The sequence below is a fragment of the Sorex araneus genome, chromosome 9, assembly GCF_027595985.1.
Source record: "Sorex araneus isolate mSorAra2 chromosome 9, mSorAra2.pri, whole genome shotgun sequence".
Classification (NCBI taxonomy): Eukaryota; Metazoa; Chordata; class Mammalia; order Eulipotyphla; family Soricidae; genus Sorex; species Sorex araneus.
In genome coordinates this window covers 10,400,362-10,425,746 of record NC_073310.1, presented here as the reverse complement: position 1 = coordinate 10,425,746, position 25,385 = coordinate 10,400,362, and the positions used below count along the sequence as shown (strand labels likewise).

The 25,385-nt window shown below is 55.2% G+C and overlaps 1 protein-coding gene across 3 annotated transcripts in view; it reads right to left on the bottom strand.

Annotated features, from left to right (window-relative positions):
• Window positions 1–508: 508 nt before the first annotated feature.
• The window catches only part of BICDL1 (BICD family like cargo adaptor 1), a 95,339-nt gene continuing 70,462 nt past the window's right edge, over window positions 509–25,385 (bottom strand). Inside the window, exons 3-11 of one of the 3 annotated variants that reach the window (XM_055146644.1) lie at window positions 24,105–24,221; window positions 20,309–20,455; window positions 13,685–13,864; window positions 12,531–12,749; window positions 11,475–11,615; window positions 7,234–7,364; window positions 3,872–3,992; window positions 3,116–3,173; window positions 1,557–1,693 (exon numbers count right to left, since the gene is read on the bottom strand). In XM_055146644.1, the coding sequence (XP_055002619.1) occupies window positions 3,117–3,173; window positions 3,872–3,992; window positions 7,234–7,364; window positions 11,475–11,615; window positions 12,531–12,749; window positions 13,685–13,864; window positions 20,309–20,455; window positions 24,105–24,221 (1,113 nt within the window). In that variant the 3' untranslated portion in view covers window positions 1,557–1,693; window position 3,116. Of the gene's footprint in view, window positions 1,694–3,115; window positions 3,225–3,871; window positions 3,993–7,233; window positions 7,365–11,474; window positions 11,616–12,530; window positions 12,750–13,684; window positions 13,865–20,308; window positions 20,456–24,104; window positions 24,222–25,385 lie in introns of all 3 variants that reach the window. The other 2 variants (XR_008631371.1, XM_055146643.1) reach the window with 2 other exon arrangements.

Genomic DNA, 25,385 nt, shown 5'->3' with positions numbered 1-25,385 from the left:
CGGGCTGCTTCGCCCCCACTGGGTGCAGGTCCTTGTTTGCCGAGTCCCACACAGGTTGCCCGAGGCCACAGACACCGCTGGGAGCCATGTTCATTCTCCATGGAAGGCCGGTCCAGGGGAGAATACACGGTGCGACTCCAGGGGAAGTGCCCTGTTTACTCTGCGCGCCCGGAAGGACGCCTGCAGTGCTTTCTGCCCGTCAAGGTGCGCTGGAAGCTTAGGAAGCCGCGCCGGGGGCTGTCTGAGCACGTGCAGCACAACGCCGGCACGGAGAGGAGGCTGGGAGTTTGGCTACTGGTCAAGGGTGACCACTGGTTAGGGTGCTCCCACCTTCTAGGAAGGTGCTCCTGTGCTCCTGCCTGGCTGCTTCCACCAACTGGGGCCCGCCCAGCTGTGTGTGGGGTGACCGCTGTGGCTGCCCCTTCATAGCCAGCTAGTGGCCGTTATGAAAGTCAGCGACATTCTGACCCAAGCATACCTCCAGGGAACCAATGACTGAGGCGGAAGCTCTGTAGAAATTCATTTTATTCTTATTTAGACTATTTCCAAAAGAAGCAGTGGTGCGCTGTTTTCTAAAAATATGCCTTTATAGATTTATATATAATAGGTATGTTATAAAATTCATACATGTATTTACACGATTGCTACATACAAAATTACAGCACTGTGGTATGTACATATCTATAGGTACATTCTTTCTGCTCGTCCCTGCTGTGCTTTCCCACGGGAGGGAGGGAGATGAATCCACCGGGAAGCGTGTTGGGGGGCTTCTGAGTCGGGGCCTCAGCAGAGAGGGGGACCGGTGCTGAGGCGCAGCAGAAGCCGCAGCTTCCAAGATTCATCCTTCTGCAGGCCTGATGGGCAGTAACTGGGGCATCTACCTCGCGGTGCCAACCCAGCCCTCGAGGTGGCGGTGGTTACTGTGGACCGTTTTTGGGGGCTGAGCCAAGGGTTTGTCTATGTGAGGGAAGTGAGGCCGGGACGGCCCCAGCCCTGCCCGGGGGAGGACTGCCCTTCCTCCACGGCTCAGCCGGGCCTGCAGAGCTGCACGCTGGGTCTCGGCAGGAGATGCTCCCAGCAGAGGTGCATGCACGTGGGGGGAGGGGCCCTTCATTCCCGACTCCCCAGGCAGGGGCTCGAGAGAGAAGACTCGGGCCTGCGCCCTGCAGACAGGGCCTCGTGCCTCGCGCCCATCTTCTGTTCCCCATATTCCGAAGCGGGAGGGCAGCGGCGCCTGGAGAGGGGAGCCCGAGCTACTGACGGACGCGAGGGTGGGCAGGGGCGGGGGTGGGGGGCTTCTACCCATGGGCATGAGCAGCAGAGGCAGCCCGAGCCCCGCCCAGCAGCAGCTCCCTGGCTGGGTGGGGGCAGGGGGGTGGGGACAGGACCGCCCCTGTACCCTGATGTTGGGGACAGCGGTCAGAAGCTGAACGGCCCTGCCTGGACAGCCCAGGGGAAGCGAGGGTGTGTCCCCAGTGCGCCGGGCTCCGCCCGCACCCCCTTCCAGCCGCCGCCGTCAGTTCCTCCGTGCTCAGATTTTCCTGAAGAATGAGAAGAGCCTTTTGCCTTCGGCGGAGCTGGGCTCGGCCCCGCGCCCCGCAGCCCGGGCCCTGGAGAAGGCGGCAGCAGGCCGGCTCCGTTCCTTCAGGTGCGTGTCCATCAGCTGCCGGTCAATGACCCTGTGCATGTCATCCTGCGGGGAGCAGAGGGGGCGGCTGAGTGGGACTCGGGCCGGCGTGGGTCGGGGTGCGGGGGTGGGGGTGGGGGTGGGAGGGGGCAGATGTCTGGACACGAGATGAGGAGGAATGAGATGAGATGAGCGCGTGGCTGCAGCCGGGCGGCTGACGGAGAAAGCAGCGACACTGGACACACAGGAGCCACCCCCTGCCCCCTGCCCCCTGCTCTGCCAGGTGTCACCGTCTGGTGCTTCTGTCTCTGCCCAGGTGCTGGGCCTTGCCTGGGACCAGCCCCGTCAGGACGCCTCCTGTGTCCCCTGGGGGGCTATGAGGGGGCGGGGCGGGGGGCGTGGGTGGGTGGGGGGGCTTGTGCTCGAACTCGCCCCTCCCCACATCCCTGCAAACCCAAAGAACATCTCAGCTGCCTGCTCTCGGCCTGGACCGTCTCGCCCCCATGCAGGTCTGGCTCCCTGGCTGCCCAGAGCCAAGCTGCTCCTGCCCGCCCTGAGGGGTTTCCCGTAGACCGCGCCTTCTCCACTCCAGCTGCTCCTGGCTGGACCTGGGAGACGCCGCCGGGCCAGGGCGCTGGGTGCGAATACAGCCCGGTCTGTTCTAGAAGGGAAGCCGCTGGCAGGAACAACCACTAGCCCGGCTGCCCCTGACAACGAGCTCTGGGCGACACCGTGGGTTGAGCTCATGGCTGGGGTCAGAGCTGGGACAGGGAGGTCTGGGTCTGGGGTGGGGAGCCCCTCGAGACGGGGCAGACAGGCTCTCTGGGGCCCTGAGCAGCTGTCACCACCTCTGCTCTCCCGAGTCCTCAGCGGGGGCTGTCACCCGAGTGAAACACTTTCCTTCCCCATCACCTGCCCGAGCGCCTTCCTTGTTCCGCGACCTTTCTCTCTCTTCCCGTCCCATCTTTCCTCACAGGTGACTTCCGTCCTCTCCTGCCCCCAGAAATGAGGCCTGGCCTGGCCCCGTCCTAGACCCTGGCACGGAACCTTCCAGAAACGCCTCTCGGGCTGGGCTCGGCAAAACCATGGTGGCCGATGGCAACATGAGAAATGTTAAAGGGCCGTTGGTGAGGAGCCCCCTTGGAAATGCTGTGTCATACTACAGCACACACACACACACACACACACACACACACACACACACACACACACAACACTCTCTCTCTCTCTCTCTCTCCCCCTCATTCCATGGCCCGCCAGGACTTCTGGTCCTCAGACTGCCGTGTGTGAGGCGGTGGCCCCGGGGCCCGGGGGTCACTGGGCGGCGACAGGGAGGGGAAGGGAGAGCCGGGGCTGGATGGATGGCGCACGGCACAGAGATGAGGCTGGGCTCCGGCACACAGAACACGGTGGGCCACGAGGGGAGGCGGCACGAGCGGGACTGCGATGGCAGCGGGCAGGGGGTGGCGGGATGAGGGCTCAGCTCACCTCAAAGGCAGGAGGGGTGTACAACTAAAGCTGTTGACTCGGGAACTGAGAAAGGCCACTAGATCAGAAACCAAAGGAGCCAGATAGTAAAAAGCCCTGAGGAAGCAAACTGTAGCCAGGAGAGAAGAGAGAAGAACAGGGGTCGTAAGCCACGGAAACACCAGCTGGCCACGATGCAGGAGGCCACGGGGCCCAGGACCAGCTCTGGAGGCCTGAGAGGGACGGGGGCAGGGCGCACCTCAGCCACCCATGGCTCTTCAGGGCTGGCGGGGGCGGGGGGGGGTCTTGGGGGAAGCACGAGTTGGTAACTCTCACCCTGGGAAGCCTGTGCAGGGACAGGACTCGCCGCCAGGGCCCGGGGAGAAAGACACTGATTGCTTCCCGAGGCATGTGGCGCAGAGAGGCCGGAAAAAGGAAGCTGGCCCCTGGCAAGGGCAGGCTACGGTGCTGCACCCCGGGGCTGCTGAACTGACTCTACATCCACACGGAGGGCTTCCCGGCGCGTCCCAGGCAGCAGTGGGTTCCTTCTGGCCAACCCGGGCAAAGCCCACCAGGAAGCTGGGAGCGCAGGTCACTGTGGCCAGAAGCCACGTGAGGGTCACCATGGCCCCAAACAGCACCGCCTGGGGCCTGCTGCTCTCCCGAAGCCGTAGGCTCTTTCCTCCAGGTAAAGTGGGGCTCCGGTTCACCCAAGCACTATGCCTGGGCCTGGGAACCCCGTTTTTCATCAGGCTGAGTCTCGGGACTCTTTGTTACCTGCCAAGCCTCCAGCTGCTGGGAGAGGTTCAGTTTCTGCTGAATGGCGTCCAGCAGCTGGCTGTTCAGAGACATCATGTCCATCTTGCACTTGGCGAGTTCCAGCTCCACAGCGTTCTTCCTGCAGACAGACAGGCCGGGGCGGGGAGGAAACAGCCTCTGAGCCCCAAGTCTCATGCATGGCAGCCGCAGCAGTCACTGTGGCCTTGCTTGTGAAAGGCTGGAGGCTCGCCCCCACATTCCCACGGGCGGTCTCAGTCCTGGAACCCACCCACTGCTGCAGTCAGGGCCAGCCAGCAGCTCGGACCAAGTCACTTAAAAAAACCCAGAGATAAACCAACACTGACGGGGCTGGAGCAATAGCACAGCGGGGAGGGCGTTTGCCTTGCACGCGGCCGACCCGGGTTCAAATCCCAGCATCCCATATGGTCCCCTGAGCACCGCCAGGGGTGACCCAAAAAGCAAAAAAAAACCAAAAAACAACAAAAAACCCAACACTGATTGCGGGTCTGTGACCCAAACTCACGTCTGCACTAGAGAGCTGCCGAACCCTTCCCTGCAAAGGTCAGTCCCTGAAACGGTGTCCTGCCCTGCTCCGTGCCACGAATAACTGTCCCCAGGGCGCCCATAGGGAGCTGTCTACAGACACGTGTGTCAGGCCCAGCGGAGGACACAGCGGTCTTTAATGCACGGCATACCGTCGCAGTGGTCATCGTGACTCGGGGTCCTCACCCGCGAGGGGAAGGGCATGGGGGGCCCGACAAAGTGAGGCGCCAGGGCAGGGCCCAGCGCGATGGGAGCGCACAGAAGCGCGCGCGCATCTCAAGGTCACACGGGCTGATGCGCTCGCGGGGAGGCTCCCAGACCTCTGCGCTTTGTGACTTCACACTGTGATGTTTCCCCTCTCCCTGTGCCCTCCCCAGCATTCCCAAATTATGGGTATTTAACAAGGAGGACGAATCAAACTGACAATTAGGGTACTTTCTGCAGGGGGAGAGAGAGAAAAAGTGCCAGACGGTGCCACCTCTACAAAGGTGCCAACGGTGGCCACGATGTCCCATCGGCTTCTCGGCATCCGCTCCCTCTCGCACCCGCGGCTGGACACAAAGTGTCCTTGTTGCGCAAGACCGCAGCCGGCCCGGGGACAGCGGGCGCAGTGCCCGCGGGGCATCGCAACTGGCGGGCGGGGCGCTGCGACCCCGTTTGTCCCCCCTCTGGCCACCTGCACCGCAGTGCTTCTTCCCCGGTCCCAGGCCCACAGAGGAGCCCTGGGCGGACTCTCACGCCCCCCGCGCCCTTCCGGGGCAAGCCTGCGGCAGCCGAGTCGGGCCGGCCCGTCCGCACTGCGGCTGCGGTGGCCGGTGGGCGGGCCGGCGGACACGCAAGGCGTGTCCAATGAGCGCCGGCGGCTCGGATGGCGACCAATGAGCGCCGGCGTCTCGGATGGCGCGGGTGCTTCGTCACGCCTGCCGCCATTGGCTGGCGGGCCCGGTTGCCATGGACGCCCGGCCCCTCCCGCCCCTCCCGCAGGCCTGCGCGGCGGCGGCTGCTCCCGGCAGGTGGCGCCACGGCGGAGGGCGCGGGAACTGCTGAGTAACCGTCACCGTCACCGTCACCGAGGCCGGCCCAGCACCCTCGGGGGCGCGCCCGTCACTCGAGGGAGGCCCCGCGCCCATCGCGATCGCTCTCTAGGGTGGTGCCCGGATCAAGCCCGGGGCCTCTTGTGCCTGTCCTCCCCCACCGAGCCAAGCCCCCCTGCCCCGCGCGTTCCCCTGCACCCGAGACCCCCTTTCCATGGGGCAGAGAGCGAGCGGGCAGCGACCCGCCTGCTGGGCAGCTGGGGTGGGCCATGCCCAGGGCTGCTCCTCGCTCTGCGCTGGGGGATCACACCTGGCTGGCTCCTGTCCGCCTGTCCCCGGCGGCGGTGCCCCCAGCTTCCTCCCAGGGGGGCCCCTCCTGCCCCGGGGCCCTGGCCAGAGGCCTCTCGACCCTGGGGGCACGTGTCCAGTGGCTCGGTTTCAAGAGGTCAGCTGGCCTCCCGGGGTGCATGCCAGGGCAAGCTTTCCGGTTTCAGGAAGATCTTGGGGCCTGCTCTGCCACGCTGGTGCCAGGGCAAGGTTCCACTCTAAGGGAGGGGGCCCGCACAACTTGTTCTTCTTCCCTGCGCCCTACTCCCGACTGCGCTAGCACCGTCTACACTGGCGATGCGCTCTGGCCAGGCTCCCGCGCCTCCTCTCTGCCAACCCGCCTCTTTCTGCCTTCATTCTGCTCTGTTCTCAGGGGGCTTCCACAACCGACACCTTTAGTTCACCGGTTTGTTCCCCGATCCACAATGTATCCCCCTTGTTACTCACAAAAATCTGTAACCTTCTCCCCTGTCCCCCCCCCCATCACATTACTACTCAGATATTCAGTAATAAATGAAGCCGGGCTCCGTGGGGCAAAGGGACCAGGTATATGATCTCACGGGGAGCCATCCCATCCCTCACATGCACTGAACACTGAGGCCAGACAGAAGAATCAAGGGTAAGGCAAAGAAACAGGTAAGATGAAAGTGAACAGAAGAGAAGAGAAAGGGGTGTGTGTGTGTGTGTGTGTGTGTGTGTGTGTGTGTGTGTGTGTGTGTGTGTGTATGTGTGTAAAGTCAGAAATCAAATGTGTTTTTTTTTTTTCTTTTTGGGTCACACCTGGCGATGCACAGGGGTAACTCCTGGCTCTGCACTCAGGAACCACCCCTGGCGGTGCTCAGGGGACCATATGGGATGCTGGGAATCGAACCCGGGTCAGCCATGTGCAAGGCAAACGCCCTACCCGCTGTGCTATTGCTCTAGCCCCTCAAATGTGTTATTTTTATTATTTTTTTTTATTGTTAATTTTTTTTGCTTTTTGGGTCACACCCAGCAATGTTCAAGGGTTACTCCTGGCTTTGCACTCAGGAATTACTCCTGGCGGTGCTTGGGGGCCATATGGGATGCTGGGAATCGAACCCGGGTCAGCCACGTGCAAGGCAAATGCCCTGCCCGCTGTGCTATCGCTCCAGCCCCTCAAATGTGTTATTTTTAAAAAGACAAATACTGGCAGGGCCAGAGAGATAGGACAGTGGGTTAGGCTCTTGCCTTGCACACGGCCAACCTGGGTTTAATCCCCGGGACCCCACCCATATGGTCGCCCGAGCCCCACCGGAAGTAAGTCCGAGCCCCGCTGCATATACCCAGACTCTCCTCCCCCAACAGAGTAGGTGGGGGTGAGTGAGGGTGGCGGGGGTGTTGGTAGAGAAACTCTCCCAGGCTACTTCTGTGTGGTTTAACGTCATAAATGTTAGCGGGCGATGAAAGTGAAATGACGTGCGCCCGAGCACTCACTTAGCGATGGCTTCGTCACGGTCCCTGATGGCCTTCTGAAGCTGCTCCTGTGGCTCCTTGTCTTCGGCTGTCACTCGGAGTCGGTCTCGCTCCTCCTTCAGTGCAGTCATCTCCACACTCAGCAGAGTCACCTGAAAGGGGCCGCACAGGCTCAATCTCTGCTCCCTGTGGCAAGGGGGCAGCACTAGCCCTGAAGCTGTGACCAGGTCCCCTTTACCCGGAATGTCACACCATCTCTGTTTTTTTTTTTTTTTTTTTGCTTTTTGGGTCACACCCAGCAATGCTCAGGGGTTACTCCTGGCTCTGCACTCAGGAATTGCTCCTGGCAGTGCTTGGGGGACCATATGGGATGCCGGGGATCGAACCCGGGTCGGCCGCATGCAAGGCAAACGCCTTACCCATTGTGCTATCGCTCCGGCCCCCACACCATCTCTGTTTATGATTTAGTTTTGAGTCACGCCCAACTGTGCGCAGGGCTGACTCCTGGTTCTGGGCTCAGGGATCACTCCTGGTGGTGCCTGGGGGACCATCTGGGATGTCACCAGGGCCAGCGCGTGCAAGGCTAGCACCTACCGGCTCTACTCTCTCTCAGGCCACCACACCCATCTTTCACTTTTAGACGTGTCCAGGAATTCTTTTTTTTTTTTGTTTTTTGGGTCACACCCGGCAATGCACAGGAGTTACTCCTGGCTCTTCACTCAGGAATTACTCCTGGCGGTGCTCGGGGGACCCTATGGAATGCTGGGATTAGAACCCGGGTCGGCCGCGTGCAAGGCAAACGCCCTCCCCGCTGTGCTATCGCTCCAGCCCCGTGCCCAGGAATCCTTGAATGAAGATTGTACCGGCATCCATAGGAACATCAGGGCTCTGAGACACAGGTGCTTTTGGGTCGGGACTGGAGTGTAGTTTCTGGTCATCCCCCACTCGGCAGGGACTGCCGCTGCCTCCAGGGTGTCGGGGCCTGGCCCCCACCTCTGGGAGCACTCGGCAGGTGCCTACTTCTTTCTGTTTTAGCTACATGGATTTCAGACACCCCCACATGCTGTTCACGTCAAACCTACGACTCCCGGGTAGTAGCAGCACTGCCCAGTCGGCGGGCCTCAGTTGCTGGCCCCGGCCACTCTGGACACCTGAGCCCTCCCGGCAGGAAGCTGTCCTGGCTCTATTCTACACAGCCCAGTCGACTGCCCAAAGAGCTGCGCCGCGGACAGCTGCTTCCTCGCCACTCATATTTTTTGCTGGTGCATTTCTGGCATTCTTATATAGGATATACACATATATACACAGCAATTAAGGCTGGCAAAAGTATTAATATGCAACAAGGAAGGGCGGCCTAACCAGCATTTAAAAGCAGAGCTCATGATTATAAACATGAGTTAAGTGAAAAAGTCGGGGGGGGGGAGGGAACGTGTCACAGATAAGCCAGTTTATAAGTGAAGTTTACGGGAAATAGTTCACGTACTGGTAGTCTCACTAATAATGTGGCCATATGTAGAATTAAAATTACCCCCCCAAATTAATTTGCAATGCAATTTTTTTTTTCATAGTCTTTAATTTCTTTGCTTGTTTTGGGTCACACCTGGTGATGCTCAGGGCTGACTCCTGGCTCTGCACTCAGGAATCACTCCTGGCGGTGCTCAGGGGACCATACGGGATGCCGGGGACTGAACCCAGGTTAGCTGTGTGCAAGACAAGCACCTTATCTTCTGTACTATTGCTGCAGCCCAGCCTTTAATTTCCAAAGAACACTGATGGACTGACACTGTCATTTTATAGATGACATAAAATTTTTTTCTTTATCTCCGGACATCTACATTATCCCAATCATTCAAAAACAAATGCAATATAATGTTGAGACTTCTTTGCCTGAAATGACAAGATTTAAGTGTGTGTGTGTGTGTGTGTGTATGTGTGTGTGTGTGTGTGTGTGTGTGTGTGTGTGTGTAAAAACAGTGGGTGTAAAAACTAAGTGGGGTGGGAGACAGGATGGCTGGGTCCTCAGATGTCCTCAGGGCTGACTCCTGGCTCTGAGCTCAGTAGCGACCCCTGGCAGTGCTTAGGGAACCATATTCCCTGCCAGGGATCAAACCAGCATTGTCCACATGCAAGACCAGCAGCTGTCACCCCGGAGTCTTTCCTATTGGGGCATTCCCAGTTGTCTGAAGGCGTTTCCTCTCTCAGGCACAGAGGCAAGTGACCTTGCCGCGTCCCCATCCTGGAACTACAGCTTTGGAGGGTAAAGTCAGGAGCTGGTGGGAAACGGTTTCTCGACAACAGACACACCTCCATGGCCCCTTCCTGCTAGGGAGCAAGTTCTCTGACTTCCTGTTGATCCTACACTCCACCGGATTTAATTCCAATACAATCGCTTTCTGTTTAAGTTAAACAGCAAATGGCTGTTGTTTGTAACCAGAAACCCTGCCGGGCAGAGCTTTCAATAAATATTCGTTGGATAAAAGGGAGGGTGGGGAACCTTCACACAGCTGATAGGATCAGACCTGAGTCAGGCTGCCGGGGCTGGGCCTGCTTATTAAATATTGTGCAGACTTTGACAGTTTTCCAAGGGAGGGTCCGTCCACGCAGGTCTGTCTCTCCCATCAGGGGACAGAGGTCACTTTTCAGGGATTGCTCTTCATATTCCAGGTCTAATGACTTCAGACAGGATGAATCAGAGCAAAAGCCCCAGGACGGCGGCTGACGCTCGCTGAGGACACTCTGGACTCCCTGGCCAGCCCTCAGCGTCGCAGCTACCAGGGAAGACTCAGAGGGCACACAACAGTGCCAACGCACACAGGACAACTGCTACCAAGAAAGAAGTCAGGAGACCAGCGTGCCTCGCAGCCCCGTCTGGGGAAGGGCGTGTGCCCTGCAGGGGAGCGGAGCAGCTCCAGAAGCCCCAACCCCGCGCATCAGCAGGTTCTACCGCCCTGCAGGGCAGCGGTCCAGGCTCGGGGAGCAGCTGGCGAGGGGACAGAGCTGCCAGCGAGGCAGCAAACGGGAAACGCCACAGTTCCTGCTTCGCTGGGAAACTGGCATCCAGACTGTCAGCTACCTGCTTGCACGGCGACGGGGACTGACTGCATGGCGGCCGTGCGCGCGTTTATAAACGGCAGGCGTGGAAGAATTTCCCCCCTGCCAAGTTCTGAGGATTAACAGATAAAAAGCCCATCCCGGGGGGGGGGGGGGGGCCCGGCGGCATCTCCTCCCATCCTGTGCAGGGCGGTCACGAGGACTGACCTGGCTTAGGCTAGCGTCACCCCTAGACCCATTCTTCCCCACGTGAAGGTGGGCCTCCTAGCAGGTGGGTGACATGGCAAAAGGCACTCATGCCATGCTCCAGGAAGGCCGGTCCAGGCCCAGGGAGGGGCGGGGCAAGGCTCAAAATCGAGCAAGGCCAGGTGTGCAAGGAAGGAGGCCTGGAGAGGACCGTCTGCGGGGGGGAGGGGTGCCGGGAGGCAGGGCTTAAAATGCTGCCTGTGTCCCCAGGCCGGGCCCTCCATGTGTGACCCTCTACCCCAGAGGAAGGGCTTCGCTCTTTCCTGAGGGAGATTTCAGATGCTCCTTTCTGGGAGCCGCTGCTCCCGGGGGCTTTAACAAGGCCCAGATCAGAATACAGACGCCCTTCTCCAGTGCTCTCCGGAGAAATGAAATCGTGATCAAACGGGAGATGAATAGCCCGAGTGGCAGGAAGTGCTTCTAAAGCTGAGAGACAGGCTGGCAGAGAGGTTGACGCTGACGAAACGGAGCAAGGCCTGCACAGATCAACTGCTGCTGGTTTCCATACTTGCCGGTCCGTGCTCTGACTCCAAGGCCCTTTTTTTTTTTTTTTTTTTGCTTTTTGGGTCACACCCGGCGAAGCACAGGGGTTACTCCTGGCTCTGCACTCAGGAATTACTCCTGGCGGTGCTCAGGGGACCATATGGGATGCTGGGAATCGAACCCGGGTTGGCCTCGTGCAAGGCAAACGCCCTACCCGCTATGCTATCACTCCAGCCCCTCCAAGGCCCTTTCAACCCGATCCCACCTCCCTCTGCCCTGCAGCGGGATGGCTGTCTCGAGTTGGGGGAGGTGGGGGGTGCGGCTGCTAGCTCTTCTCCCGCAAGCCTGACTCTGGCCTGAGACAGAGACGGTGTGTTGGAGAGCTGCCCGAGTTCTAGAACTCGGCTGGTACATGATCTATATGCATGAGAGAACTGGGGACACGGGCAGGTCCCCTGCACCGCACTGAGGACGGGGCTCACCTGACTGTGGAGTTGCTGCAGCTCTTCTAGGCTTTGCCTTAGTTTACCCCTCTCTCCCTCCATGAGTTCCCTGAGGGCTCTGGAGTCCTCACTGGTCTGCCTTATCTGTTCTTCTAAGTCATCGTCAATTCTTCGAGAACTCTAACAGCCGAAGCAACGTGTCAGGGGGGAGGAGGAGGATTTGGGGGGCGGGGGGGCGCAGAGACGGTCGGCAGGAGCGACGGAGAGGGGCATGAGTTATGGTTGGGGAGGGAAAGGCAGCAGGAGAGATGCGGGAGAGAAGGGGAGGGAGAGAAAGGAGAAAAAGACAAAGGGGCAGGAGAGAAGAGTTAGAGGACAGAATTCTCACACCTACAAACAACAGCTAGACGTTTCGTTTTCTTTCAAGCTTCAGGAAGGGAACTGGAGCGAACTGCACCCTTCCCTCTGACCGCGCCCCCCTCCCCTGCTGCCCAGCCTCCAACGATGACACAGCCCTGCTCATCGGAGCCCGCAGAAAGGCCACTCACTATTCAGGAGTGATGAAACCCGAGAGGGAGGGCCGTGACGGCCACTGTGCCCAGGGCACATTCCTCTCCTTCACGGCAGGAGCCACACCTGCAACGCTGTGGTCCTTGTTACTGAACTCTCTGTGCTGACATAGCCTCCTGGCAGGGGCTCCAGCCCTTACAGTCTACTCGCTCACAGCTAAGCTCACCGCCTGGACCAACAGGCTACTGAGAGTACGTGGCACTTCACTGGAATCTGAATTTCCATATTCAACCCTTAGAAGGAAAGGCCCCGCACCCAGGCCGCCGAGGCCCATTCAGAACGGAATGGAGAATGAAGCAGTCCGTACCCGGGGCCTGCAGGAAGCTTCCCTTCCTGGGCATCCAGCCCTCGGTCTCCCTGATTGCTGCTAACGAGTGCTCTGAAACAATCTGAGCTTGGGAGAAATTCTGGAAGTCTCTGTCTAAGGTTCCAGTTCCAAGGTCCACCTGACTCTCTCGTGCTTGATCCCGAGTGGCCACTGGCCAGCCCCTGGGGGCCGAGGCGCTGCCCGGCCTGGCTCCTTACCGTGGGCTCCAGGCCATCCACGATGCTCTGGATCAGCCTCTTGAGCTCGCTGAGGGCAGTGCGCAAGCTGCCGGCTGGCACATCCTTGGCGGATGAGGTTTCGGAGGACTCGTCCATGGAGGAGTCGGTGGAGACGGCCGAGTCGGCACTGTCGTTGCCGCGGAGGTGGGAGCAGAGATAGCGAACCTGGCAGTAGGCTTCCCAGAGCTGCAGCCTCAGCTGGTCCACAAAGAAGCATCTTTATATGACTCGAGAAGGCTGCCCGCTAGACCCCCTTCCCAGGTGAACCTGAGGTCCACGCAAAAGACTGGGTCTAGGAGAAGGGTTCGTGTTTTTTTTTTTTTTTTTGCTTTTTGGGTCACACCTGCCTCTGCTCAGAGGACCCTATGGGATGCTGGGAATCGAACCCGGGTCAGCCGCGTGCAAGGCAAACGCCCTCCCCGCTGTGGTATTGCTCCAGCCCCGAGAAGGGTTCGTTTAACCAAGAAATAATATGGACGCTCATTCTGGACCAGGACTTCTGGCTCTTAGGGTTTTTTTTTTTTTTTGCTTTTTGGGTCACACCCGGCGATGCACAGGGGTTACTCCTGGCTCTGCCCTCAGGAATTACTCCTGGCGGTGCTCAGGGGACCGTATGGGATGCTGGGATTCGAACCCGGGTCGGCCGCGTGCAAGGCAAACGCCCTCCCCGCTGTGTGATCGCTCCAGCCCCTCTGGGCTCTTAGTTTTCCCCTCTGCTCTTTAGCCCTCCCACTTGCCAAAGAAACCACCTCCCGCTGTCAGCGCGGGAACAAATGCAGTGGGCTGAATGAAAAGAAGCCGGTAGGGGGCTCGCTCTGTTCTCTCACTCGGCTGGAACACGAGGCCCAGCGAGGGTGGCGCTGAGCAGAGCTCAGCCCCGGCTGGGCGACCCCCTGTGCCCTGGCACTCCTGCCTCATGCCTCGGTGGATTGGGTGGGTGGGAAATAGAAGAGCAGGGACACGCTTCAGTCACGCTTCGTGACGGCTCTCGTCACGTGGCCCCCGGCTGGCACTTTGCCAGGAGGAAGTGTAACCGTGGGCCTGAGGCAGAAAGGCGGCCTCGCTGCTCCCCCCCACCCCCCGCCCCAGGGTCCCCAGACACCCCCACGTCCCGAGGGCCAGGGAGGCCGCACCTGCTCCCGCTCCTGCTCCAGCTCCTCGGCCTCCATGCTCTGCTCGATCTCCGACAGGAGCGACGTGCTGGTGGCGGCGGAGCTCTGCAGGCTCCTCTCCTCGCTGAGCTCCTCCACCTTCACCTGCAGCTGCCGGCAGGACAGTCGCACCTCCTGGAGCTCCAGCTGGCTCTGGTGCAGCTGCAGAGAGACAGCAGGCGGCGTGAGGCTCGTCCCGGGGCAACGCACACACCGAGAGGGGGCCCTGCACCCGAGGGCGCTGCTAGATCCCGACCACCGTTCAGAGCATAGAGAGGCCGATGCCAGTCTAACCCCAGAGACGCTGCCGGCCGGGTCACAGCTGCGACAGGCTACGGACCCGACAGCACAATGTCATCAACAAATTTCAAGAAAGAGAGGGGCTGGAGCGATAGCACAGCGGGGAGGGCGTTTGCCTTGCACGCGGCCAACCTAGGTTCGATTCCCAGCATCCCATAGGGTCCCCTGAGCACCGCCAGGGGTAATTCCTGAGTGCAGAGCCAGGAGTAACCCCTGTGCGTTGCCGGGTGTGACCCCAAAAAAAGAGAAACAAAAAGCAAACAGGGAAACTGATAGATAACGAAGACTTAAGCGACACAGCAACCCACACAACGCATGGGCTTATTCTGAGTCTTGATTCAATCAGAAGATGTAAAAACCAATGACATCAAGATGGACTATTTCATGATGTTAAAAAAAATTGTTGCTAGGGGCCAGGTTGGGCATTCGATCCCAGGTACCTCATATGGTCCCCCCGAGTCTTCCAGGAGTGACCCCTGAGGGTGGCCCCCAAACAAAATGAAATCATTGCTAAGCCTCTGAGATATAATATTCCAGTGCCTATATATTTAAGTTCTTATTTAGAACTACTCTTTTGAGATGAAGCTATGAGAATACTGATTCGCCTCAAAGCTAAGAGGAGAGGAAGAGCAAGGGACTGTAATGACGCTGGTCTGGGAATAATGGTCTGAAGAGCTGGGGAGTGAGGTCTCTAGGTTGTCACTATACTAGTCTATTTTCATCTGAAATTCTCCAAGATACAAAGTTAACCCAGACACAGTTACATAAAGATACAATGTATCCAAACAGCGAAAAGACAGAAATAAAGCACTACTGAGTACCGAGGAGGAGGCGGGGCCCTGATGCTGACGGGAGCCGGGGCTCTCACTGTTCTGGAAGTCGGTTTGGCAGTTTCTGATGAGGTGAGCGTCACGCCTGCCCTATGGCTGAGCGGCTCCCTCCTCGGCAGAGACTCAGTGCCCTCAAAAAGAGGGTGAGGACGTTCCCAGCCGCATTATTCTAGCCATGATTGGGAAACCACCAAAATGCCAAGCAAAACAGAATGTGTCTTCAGGGGACTGGAGAGAGTGCGGGGGAGGGTGTTGGCCGTGCACGCTAATGATCCTTGGCACACACTCGTGCTCCAAGCACATCTGAGCCCACGAGTAGCCCCCGAATACTGCCGGGTGTGGCCCCAAACGAACACTCCCGCCCCCCCCCGCCAAAAAAAAAAACACCCAAAAACCCAGAATGAATATATTCACATGCTGGAATACTGCATAATGCGAAGAGAAAAGACTGTGCTACTCCCATATGCCACAACATGAATGAATCTCAGAGCCATGATACAGAATAGACAATAAAAATTATATAGAGCTTGATTCCATTTATAAAAATTTCTAGGGCTGGGGTTTGAGTGCAGAAGAACCTTGAGTCCTGGTTTAGGCATGTCAAGAATATTCTTGTATTTGATGAACAACCACTGCACCTTCCAAATAATAATAATCTGGCAGGGGAAGCGGAGACCTAGAATTTGTTTTTGTGTTTGTTTGTTTTTGGGCCACACCTGGTAATGTTCAGAGGTGACACTTAATTCTCCATTCAGGAATTACTCAAGTAACGCTGAGGATGGAACCCATCAGCCACATGCAGGGCAAGCTCCCTACCCACTGTGCTAGCTCTCTGGCTCTAATGCATTTTTTTTTTCCTTTTTGGGTCACACATGGTGATGCACAGGGGTTACTCTTGGCTCATGCACTCAGGAATTACTCCTGGTGGGCTTGGATGGGGGGGGGTTGTATGAGATGCTGGGGATCGAACCCGGGTCGGCCGCGTGTAAGGCAAACTCCCTACCCGCTGTGCTATCACTCCAGCCCCTCTAATGCATTTATCCTTCGATAAAACAGCATTTCTGGAGCCCTTCCCTCTCTTTCCCTCCTCCGGTCTGGGGGACTTTGGGTCCCTGCAGAGACCAGGTGGCGAAGGGCAGCAACTCCGAGCTCTGAGTCTTACGAGGGCAACAAGCAAGTCCTGACTTGCAGAGTCCTCAGCCAGTCCTCACGCCGCGGGTCGTTATTAGAGAATGGCTGATTGATGGCGCCAGGGGTCAGACAAGTCTTAACTAGGAAGGGTTCAGAGCCTGGCTGCGCCGAGGAAGGAAAAGGAACTGGCAAGCCCGCTGTGCCTGGTTCCCTTGGATCAGCAATACCTGCTGGTCGAGTGGGAACTCCTCCAACTTCAGTGCTGAAGAGAGAGATTAGGGTTTAAGAGAAAAGACATTCCTAGGAAGCATTTGGCACACTTACAGGCAGCACATTAAATTTGCAAAATACAATTATTTTCTAGACAACTCCACATACATCTCAGCAGGAGAAGCTGAGCACTGACAAGGACACGTTCTTAAGTCACCGGACAAAATTAGTCCAATTATGATCCATGTACACTCAAAGGTGATTAATTAATCATAATAGGAGAGAGCAAAAGATTAGGATAGGCTCCCCCTCCGATCTCTAACACAGGCATGTACAAAAAAATCTGGAAAAACTGGAACTCTATTAAATATAAAATCATATATATATATATATATATATATATTTGCTTTTTGGGTCACACCTGGTGATGCACAGGGGTTACTCCTGGCTCTGCACTCAGGTATCACCCCTGGCGGTGCTCAGGGGACCATATGGGATGCTGGGAATCAAACCCGGGTCAGCCGTGTGCAAGGTAAACACCCCCCACCACCACTGTGTTATTGCTCCAGCCCCAATCCTGTAAATATATTAATATAACAAAAATGACACTAACTGAACTTATGTGTATGGAAAAGGAAGTCACTAAGTAGCTTGCATTTGTACCATCTACTAGAGGGACAAACTCAAGAGACTCATGCCTCCACCACGGGCAGAAGGGAGGGCCTCTCCCCATTTCACATCTGAGGAAACTGAGAGCATGTTAAGTCATTTGACAGTTGTGCAGGGGGCTGCAAACCCTTAATGGGCTCAGGTAACTTTAAAAATATTTCTTTCAGGGCCAGAGCAATAGTACAGTGGATTGGGTGTTTGCAAGGCACGAGGCCAACCTGGGTTTGAGCCCCAGCATCCCATATGGTCCCCCCTGAGTACTGTCAGGAATAATTCCTGAATGCAGAAAAAGGAGTAACCCCTGAGTATCTCCGGGTGTGACCCAAAAAGTGAAAAGAAAAATTTCTTTAGGAACTGGAGAGATGATAGAAGACGCAGAGGGTGGGGGGCTTGCTTTGCAATGCAGTGAACCCAGCTTCGATCCCCGGCACCCCAAATGGTCCCCAGAGCCCCACCAGGAGTGATCTGTGAGCGCACAGCCAGCTGTGGCCCCCACAAAAACAAAAAGGAAAAAAATTCTTAAAATTTTTTCTTTATGACATTGCTAATAAATTTTATTTTAAAAGTTTTTTAATTGAATTTTATTGAATCACCTTGAGATACACATTTATAAAGTTGCTCTAGATTCTAGGACAGTTGCTTATGGGTGTTATAAAGAATTTTCCTGGCAGTAGAACCCCCAGTGACAGAGTGAACCAGATCAAAGGGGCTAACTTGTGGGTGTAAACTGTGCCACCTTCCTCTCAGCCTTTACCTGAGGAAAAGAATAAAATTATGGGATTCCAGGCATTCCAAGGCTACTTGGAATGATTTTGTAAGTCTGACTTAGGACCAGTCAAATTTTAATTTGTTTTGTTTGGGGGCCACACCCAGAGGTGCTCAGAGGACAGTGTGCTGGGAGTTGAACCCGGAGAGGCCACATGCAAGGCAGCCGCCCTACCTTCTGTGCTATCTAATCCCTCATTTCTGAATTACTAAAGGCCATGTCAGCCTTCAAAGAGCCTGAGAACTTCATATGAGTGAAAGAAAACACAAACAGTTGGGAGGGTAAAAATTTAATCTGTAGGACTGGAGCAATATTGCTGCAGGTTGGGTGTTTGCCTTGCATGCAGCGGACCTAGGTTTGATCCCCCAGCACCCAGTATGGTCCCCTGAGCACCACCAGGAGTGACTCCTAAGTGAAGAGCCAGAAGTAAGTCCTGAGCACTTTTAGGTGTGGCACAAAAACAAACAAACAAAAAAAAACCCCCAAAAAACAGAAGAATGTAGTATACAAATGCATTTTCTAATCAAAATAATAACTTGCTGACCGTTGTAGGACCTGGGTTAAAGGGTACTCTTACTTATTTCAGGTTTGGGGCCACAATGTTGCTACGCCCAGGGCAGAGCTCCAAGGATCCTGCAGTCAGGGGGACTGAGCCCAGCCCCAGCAAACAAAGTCCAGCACTTTGACTCTCGGACTCTGACTCTGGAAGTCCAACCGAACAACAATGGACAACTGTGCAGTTCAGACGTGAGCGCAGTGACTCTGGGTGCTGGCAGGCTGGTGCACCGTGGGCCCGGCTCTCTCCCGAGGACTCTGAATTCACAGTAAGAGTGCCGACAGGGATCCTTTTCCCTGTCCCTCTCTTCCTCCTCCCTCAGTGCTCTGCGTCAGCAACCCTCAGGAGAGTGCTGATGGGGTAACAGGCTGAGTGGCAGGGACAAGGGGCAGGTTCCCAATTACCACTGAGCACCTGGCAGAGCAGGGCGGGAGGGCGGGGCGGGTTCCAGTCTTGAGTCTACCAAGAACTTAGCACACTACCTTGATGGCAAATTCACTGTTTGGTATTTTCCTCCAGATTTTGGACCACACCTGGCGATGCTTATTCTGTACTTAGGAATCACTCCTGGCCGTGTCTGGGGGACACATATGGGATGCCGGAGACTGAACCTGGGTATTTCTCCAGCCCCAACAATTGTTTCAAAGCCTCAGTTTCAGACTGCCTGAAAAAGCGCCATCCCTCATACAGAAGCATACAAATCTTCATCGCTATCATCATCATCAGCCTTATTACATGGACAAGGACCGAGGGTGTGGTCTAGTGAGAGAGAATATATCTTGAACATGTGAAGCCCTGGGTGCAACCCCCTATCTCTGTAAAAAAAAAAAAATCCCATCCCATATAGTCCTCCAAGTACCATTAGGAGTGACCTTTAAGCACAGACCCAGGAGTGAGCCCTGAGCACTGCTGGGTGTGCCCCCCAAACAAAACAAAGCAAATTTATCAAGAAACTCATACTAAAGGCAAACTTCTTAGTTGAAAGTATAGAAACCAGGAGGGACAAAAGTGCTAATTTGCCTTCAGAGAGATGAATCACTGAGATGCCGGCTTAGCTAGTGGTGTCAGTAACAAGTGATGTTGGCTAAACGTGGTTCTTTCCATATCCCGAACCCCAGGGCTCCCGGGTTCGATCCCTGGCATCCCATAGGGTTCCTTGAGCGCTGCCAGGAGTAATTCCTGAGTGCAGAGTCAGGAGTAATCCATGAGCATTGCTAGGAATGACCCCAAAAGCCAAACTAAACAGCCGAAGCCCAGGGCTCCCCTAAGAGCTAGCCACTGGTCAGTGGGCCCTCTAGGGCCCAGTCTTAGGGCAGGAGCCTACATGGCGCCTGACTACTACTGGCTGACGACTTGCACACAAATGACGCTGTTTCATGTTTCAAGCCCCTCTACCCCCTGGCATGCCCAGAGGCAAGCAATGTACTACCGCCACAGTCCCTGGTGCTGGGGGGCCAGCCAGCAGACCCTTCCGGCGCAGACTCACGACACTCTATTTTGGGATAGGCTGGGAGGGATTATCTTTTTGTTTAGTCTGTTGCTTCTTGTCAAGTATAAACTTGGGGATTCAACTATGGACTGACGGCAGTTTCCAAATAAGGATAAACATGGCCACCAAGTAATTTTCTTAAGGAAAAAGAAAAGAGGCTCCTTAGGCTTAGAGGAGTCGGCCTGTGCTTTTTCTAACCAGCAGATGTACCAACAGGATGCCGTGTCTTGCTGAGTTCAGTGGGCAGCTCCTTGGTCTCTGCCCAGTGCCAGGCAGCTAAATCCATGAGCCCGGGGAAGCGGCAGCTGGGAGCATGCTGAGCCAAGCACAGGAAAGTCACGGGCTCTCTCTGGAATCTTGGGGGGAATGTCACAAGCCCGAGGAGGCTGTACGACACCCCTGCTGTTCCAGTCATGTTTCCACATCAGAAAGAACTTAGGGAAACTGATCCAAGGGGCAGTGGCTCAGAACAAACTGGAAGGAGGACCTGTGAGTACCAAAGTATTTCCTTGGGGTAGGGCCAGAATGGCCGACCCAGACCCTTCCCGAAGGGCCGAGAGCCAGGGCTCCCCGCTCCTGACCCCGAGGCAGCACTGGCCTCCAGCCTTCCCCGCGGCCGAGGCAGCTAAGCGTCCCTCTGGTCCAGCGGCAGTACCTGGAGGTCTTTGTCCTGGCCCTGCCTCTCCAGAATCAGCACCCGGTCCTGCAGTTCTTCCACGGTCCCTTGGAGCAGGTCATTTTCTTCCAAGGTGGCGCTAAGACGATGCTCCAGCTCCCGTTTCCGATCTGAAAGCATCTTGATCTGCAAGGGTGGAGAGTCACAGGGTGACTATTTCCCAGGCCGCTGTGCGGGAAGGACTCTACACGCGAAAGCATGGCTCTCTCCGAGGGCACCCAGGGCCTTCTCCTCTGAGAAGAGCGGCGAAGTCTTAGCCCGAGAGAAAGCCCCTCCTCTTCCTCCTCTTTCCTCTCTGGGGAAGGGTGGGAGCTGAGTTTCGGGGAAGCTGGAGTGTGTGGGGCCAGGCAGAGGAAGGGAAGGTTGGTTTTCTGGGAATTCCGCAGATCAGAGAAGGGCCCAGGACTTTACCTCAGTCCCACAGTTTGTGGGGACATGGGCCTTCATCTACTATACTATTCTCATGAGCACAGGATACCGCCCACGACTATATCCACTGCGCACTCCTATTCCACTGCCGGCAGGCCTGGCTCCAGAGTGCACAGTTCAGGGAGGGTACCCCAAGTTCACAGGAAGCTATCGGGCCCCGGGAAACAAAGCTGCATGTACACCAGCCCATGTTCTGGGACGAACAGGAACATAAGTGAACAGCTGGTTTCAGCCCAAGGATCTTTTGCCCGAGCAAATTATTTTTTAAGTTTTTTAAACAAATTATTATTGTTATTTTATTTTGACCTGGCGATACTCAGGGGTTCCTCCTGGCTCTGCACTCAGGAATTAGTCCTGGCATTGCTAAGGGATGCCGGGGATGGGCCATCCCAGGTCGGCCATGTGCAAGGCAAACACCCTACCTGCTGTCCTATTGCTCTGGACAAATAATTTGGGCAGATAATTTGTGATGGAAAATGATTTTTTCCCCTTTTATAAAACAGGCTGGGGATGTTTATACACAGAATACTGGAAGATATGAATCTTTTAGGAAAGAGTATGTAGTCTCATCATCAGAGAGAAAAGGAAAACAGAAAAAAAAAAAGGAAGAACTGCCACGTTGCTGGCCTCAAGGTCTGCAGGGGAGAAGCTTTGCTGGCAACTCCAGAACCCACAATGTTTCACACCAAGACTACCACCTTGCTGCGGGGGCTCCACGCAGCCTTCCGAGTTCTCTTAACCAAATTCATTCCTTTGAGGAGTCCTGCAACCCACCCACCCCCAGCTCCTCCCGTTGACCAGTTCCCCGTTGGACTAATGTCGAACCAGCATCTGAGTATGAAGAGTCACTTGACGTGGCTAAGGCTCTCCAACCTTTGGCTTTCCATGGTATGGATTACAATCCATTAAGTGGACCAACCCCAGAATATTCCAGGGCAGATTCTGAAATCAAATCTAACTTGGGGGAGAGGTCCGCTGAAATCCATCTTTTCCTCTGCGTTTTGGCTGGGCTAACCCTGTGCACTGGAATTCTGTTCAAAGGGTCCGGAGCTTCCCTGGCTATTAATCAATCAGATAGAAAGCAAGCCATCCTGGGGAAATGAAGCACTTGGCCTCTCTCCAGAGATCAGGTAACTGACCAAACAAAGAAATACTGTCTCTCACTCGTGCCCCGGGGACAGAGAAGGAGCAAGCCCCTCCTGTCAATGGGCGCACTATTCCCTAGACTCAAGCAACATAACCTGGAAGGGGGAATTTTTGTTCTAGTTGATATCCAATATCTTTATATTTTCCTTACCAGGGATAATTTTAGCTTCCCAATTCTATTCAAAGAAATAATATGGTAATACGGTTCTGATTCACAATCCTAGTCCCTTGGGGGGAAAAAAAATACCTTCAAATTCAGAGCTACATGAAGTAACTCACTGAAAAGGAACGATTTCCTAGCTTGGCTTTTAAAAGCAGCAGTGCTTCGGGATGAAGCAAGGATCTAGCACGAGGTGGCCAAGTCACTCAGCCGCCTGCACACCGACACCTGTGACCAGACCTGGCAATCAACATTCCTGGCACTGCCACTGGACCGCAAGGGCCCAGGGGTAGTGGGCAGGGGGGAGGGGAAGACAGGCAACTTGCAGGAGTCAGAGCTGGGCAGAAGAGCGGAACGGGTGGGAAGTCATGCACACAAACGGTCACGGACAGGCATGCCAACCCCCCACTGGAGCAAACCACTTACTTCAAGGACCTGCTGCTCATGACCAGGAGGAATTGCAGGGGGAAGGAGGAGGGAAGGGAAGGAGAGGCAGGAGAAAAGAGAAGATCACGACAGACTTTAAGACAAAAACATCTTTGGTCATTTCTGTTTTTTTTTTTTCTTTGGGTCACACCCCAAAAGAACTTGTGCAAGGCAAACGCCCTCCCCACTGTGCTATCGCTCCAGCCCCACCTCTGTTCATTTCTAAAGCAGGGGACAGTCACATGGACACTCCTAGGCCTGGCCACACTGTCTGGTTCCTTTATCACGTATGGACACATTCCACATGGGCCGAGAGTGTCCGTCACGGCGTGACTCCGTCAAAGGCCTGCTGTTCTGAGCTGGCTGAGGGGCGCCCTCAGGAGCAGAGAAGATGGACGCCTCCCCAGGGAACAGCCCCTGTGCGAGCTGGAAACACGGTTCTCCCTCTTCTCACCTCCCAGAACTAAATTCGCACAATATTGTCTGCTCAGAGATTCTCTTCTGGCTCTGGTGGTCCCCTCAGTGCCATAGGCCCGAGCTGCCATTTTCTGGCAGCTATTTTACTGTGTTCAACTATATTACTATGCTACTATATTACTATGTTCCAAGCACCATACAAAGTGCTTTCCATGAACTGACTCTATCAAATATGTCAAACAACCCAATGAAGGAGATACTTCTTTTATTTTTATTTATTTATTTATTTATTTATAGGACTGGAGCGATAGCACAGTGGGTAGGGCATTTGCCTTGCATGCGGCCGACCCGGGTACAATTCCTCCATCCCTCTCGGAGAGCCCGGCAAGCTCCCCATGGCGTATTTGATATGCCAAAAACAGTTAACAACAAATCTCATAATGGAGACATTACTGGTGCCCGCTCAAGCAAATTGATGAACAACGGGACAACAGTGCTATGGTGCTACAATGCTATTTTTAATTTTTTGCTTTTTGGGTCACACCCATCGATGCACAGGGGTTACTCCTGGCTCTGACTCAGGAATTACTCCTGGCGGTGCTGGGGGACCATATGGGATGCTGGGAATCGAACTGGGTTGACTGCATGCAAGACAAATGCCCTACTCGCTGTGCTATGGCTACAGCCCCTATTAATCTCCTTTTAGGTGAGAAAGTAATACAAGGTCCTATAAGGAGGGCTGAACTGGACTGAACGGGAAGAAGAAAAGGAGACATCCCCATCCCATCTTCTATTAAGTTCTGAAATGGATGTTTCTGGAGGGATCAACATGTTAAGTATAAAGGTAAGTCATTCATGATTTCAACCATACTCAACAGTTACTGAGAATCTGATTTTCCCCGGGAACAGCCTACCCAGAGGAACCAGGATCAAATGTTCCCCCTTAGTGTCTAGTGTCTCATGGCACTTCCCCCCTTACCCCTGCCCCCCTGCTCCCCCGCGAGTCTTAAGAGGCCATACCCAGCAGTGCTGGGGCCTCCAGGGTTGCACCAGAGACGCTCAGGAGCCATGTGGTGCTGGGGACTGAACTCGCGTTGGCCGCATGCAGGGCACAGGTCTGACCCCCTGGACCATTTCTCCAGACAGAGCAGGCCTGTGTTTCTCCATGGTGTGGGTCTCCCCTACGGCAAGACTCACCTCGGCCTGAAGGCTTTCCAGCCGGATGATGTGCTGGTTGGTTGAAGAGTTTTTCTCCCGGAAGTCTTCTCTGAGGGCATGAACTTGCATGGAGAGCTGTCTCTCAACTTCCGATGCCTGCAAGCAGAGAGCACCTTCAGAGCCCATCCAGGGTTTGCAGAATTTGGTTGAGATTTTTATTTTTTTTTTGCTTTTTGGGTCACACCCAGCAATGCTCAGGGGTTACTCCGGCTTTGCACTCAGGAATTGCTCCTGGCAGTACTTGGGGGACCATATGGGATGCCGGGGATCGAACCCGGGTCAGCCGCATGCAAGGCAAACACCCTACCCGCCGTGCTATCGCTCCGGCCCCTGGTTGAGATTTTTGCCTTTCATGTCTCAAGCATCTCTTTGCAACTTCAAATTCTACCAAGGACCAGTGGCAGAGAAGTCGTCTCCTGTCCCTTTGTTTTCTAGTGCCCCAGTGAAATAAACCCCCTTTCCTGCCTCTATCTTTTTTGACACTCTATGACCATTCTGCTAAAACAGGCCTTGGGAATTAGTAAGCTCTCAAGTGCTGGGTATCATTGTCATTATTCTGCAAAAAAGCAAACCTGTTAGTCTATCTCATGTACTAAACCGAGAGCAAGTCTCAGTAGTTTACACAAAAGAAAGACAGACACATCTACCATTTTAGAAATTACTTTATTTATCCTACCCACATCCTTAGCAGGGCCCAGGGAAATCACCTGAGCCTGCATTTCTCACTCTCACTGAACCTGATCACCTTTTGAGTTTCCCTGATACAACAGCCAGGATTCGGTTTTGTTTAGATAAAGAGAGGATATATGTATTGAGGAAAACATGGGCTTCTCCAGGATGGGAAAAAGCAAGCAAAGAGACAGAGACAAAAGAGATACGTGCTCAAGGAAAAACACAGGCCTGAGGGGCAAGGCTAATTTCCCACTCTAAATTATTGATTCTCCACAGCAAACACCAGAAGTCACTGGGGATGGATGTCGGGATCTTCTCTGGATACCTAAGACAGTATTTCGATTGTTCTTATTCTCTTGAGGGAGCCGCACCTGGTAGTGCTAAGGGATCATGTCTGACGGTGCTGGGGTGGGGGTGCCAGGGACTGAATCCAGGTTGACCGTATGCAAGGCAAGTACCGCAGCTGCTGTACTATCTTTCCAGCCCTGAAGAACAGTAGTTTGAAAGAATGCTCCCTTGGCAAACCATGAACGCAAGCCTCCTCCCGAGAGGCCTCCAGCCCCCTGGGGAGAACAGTGTGGACAGGCG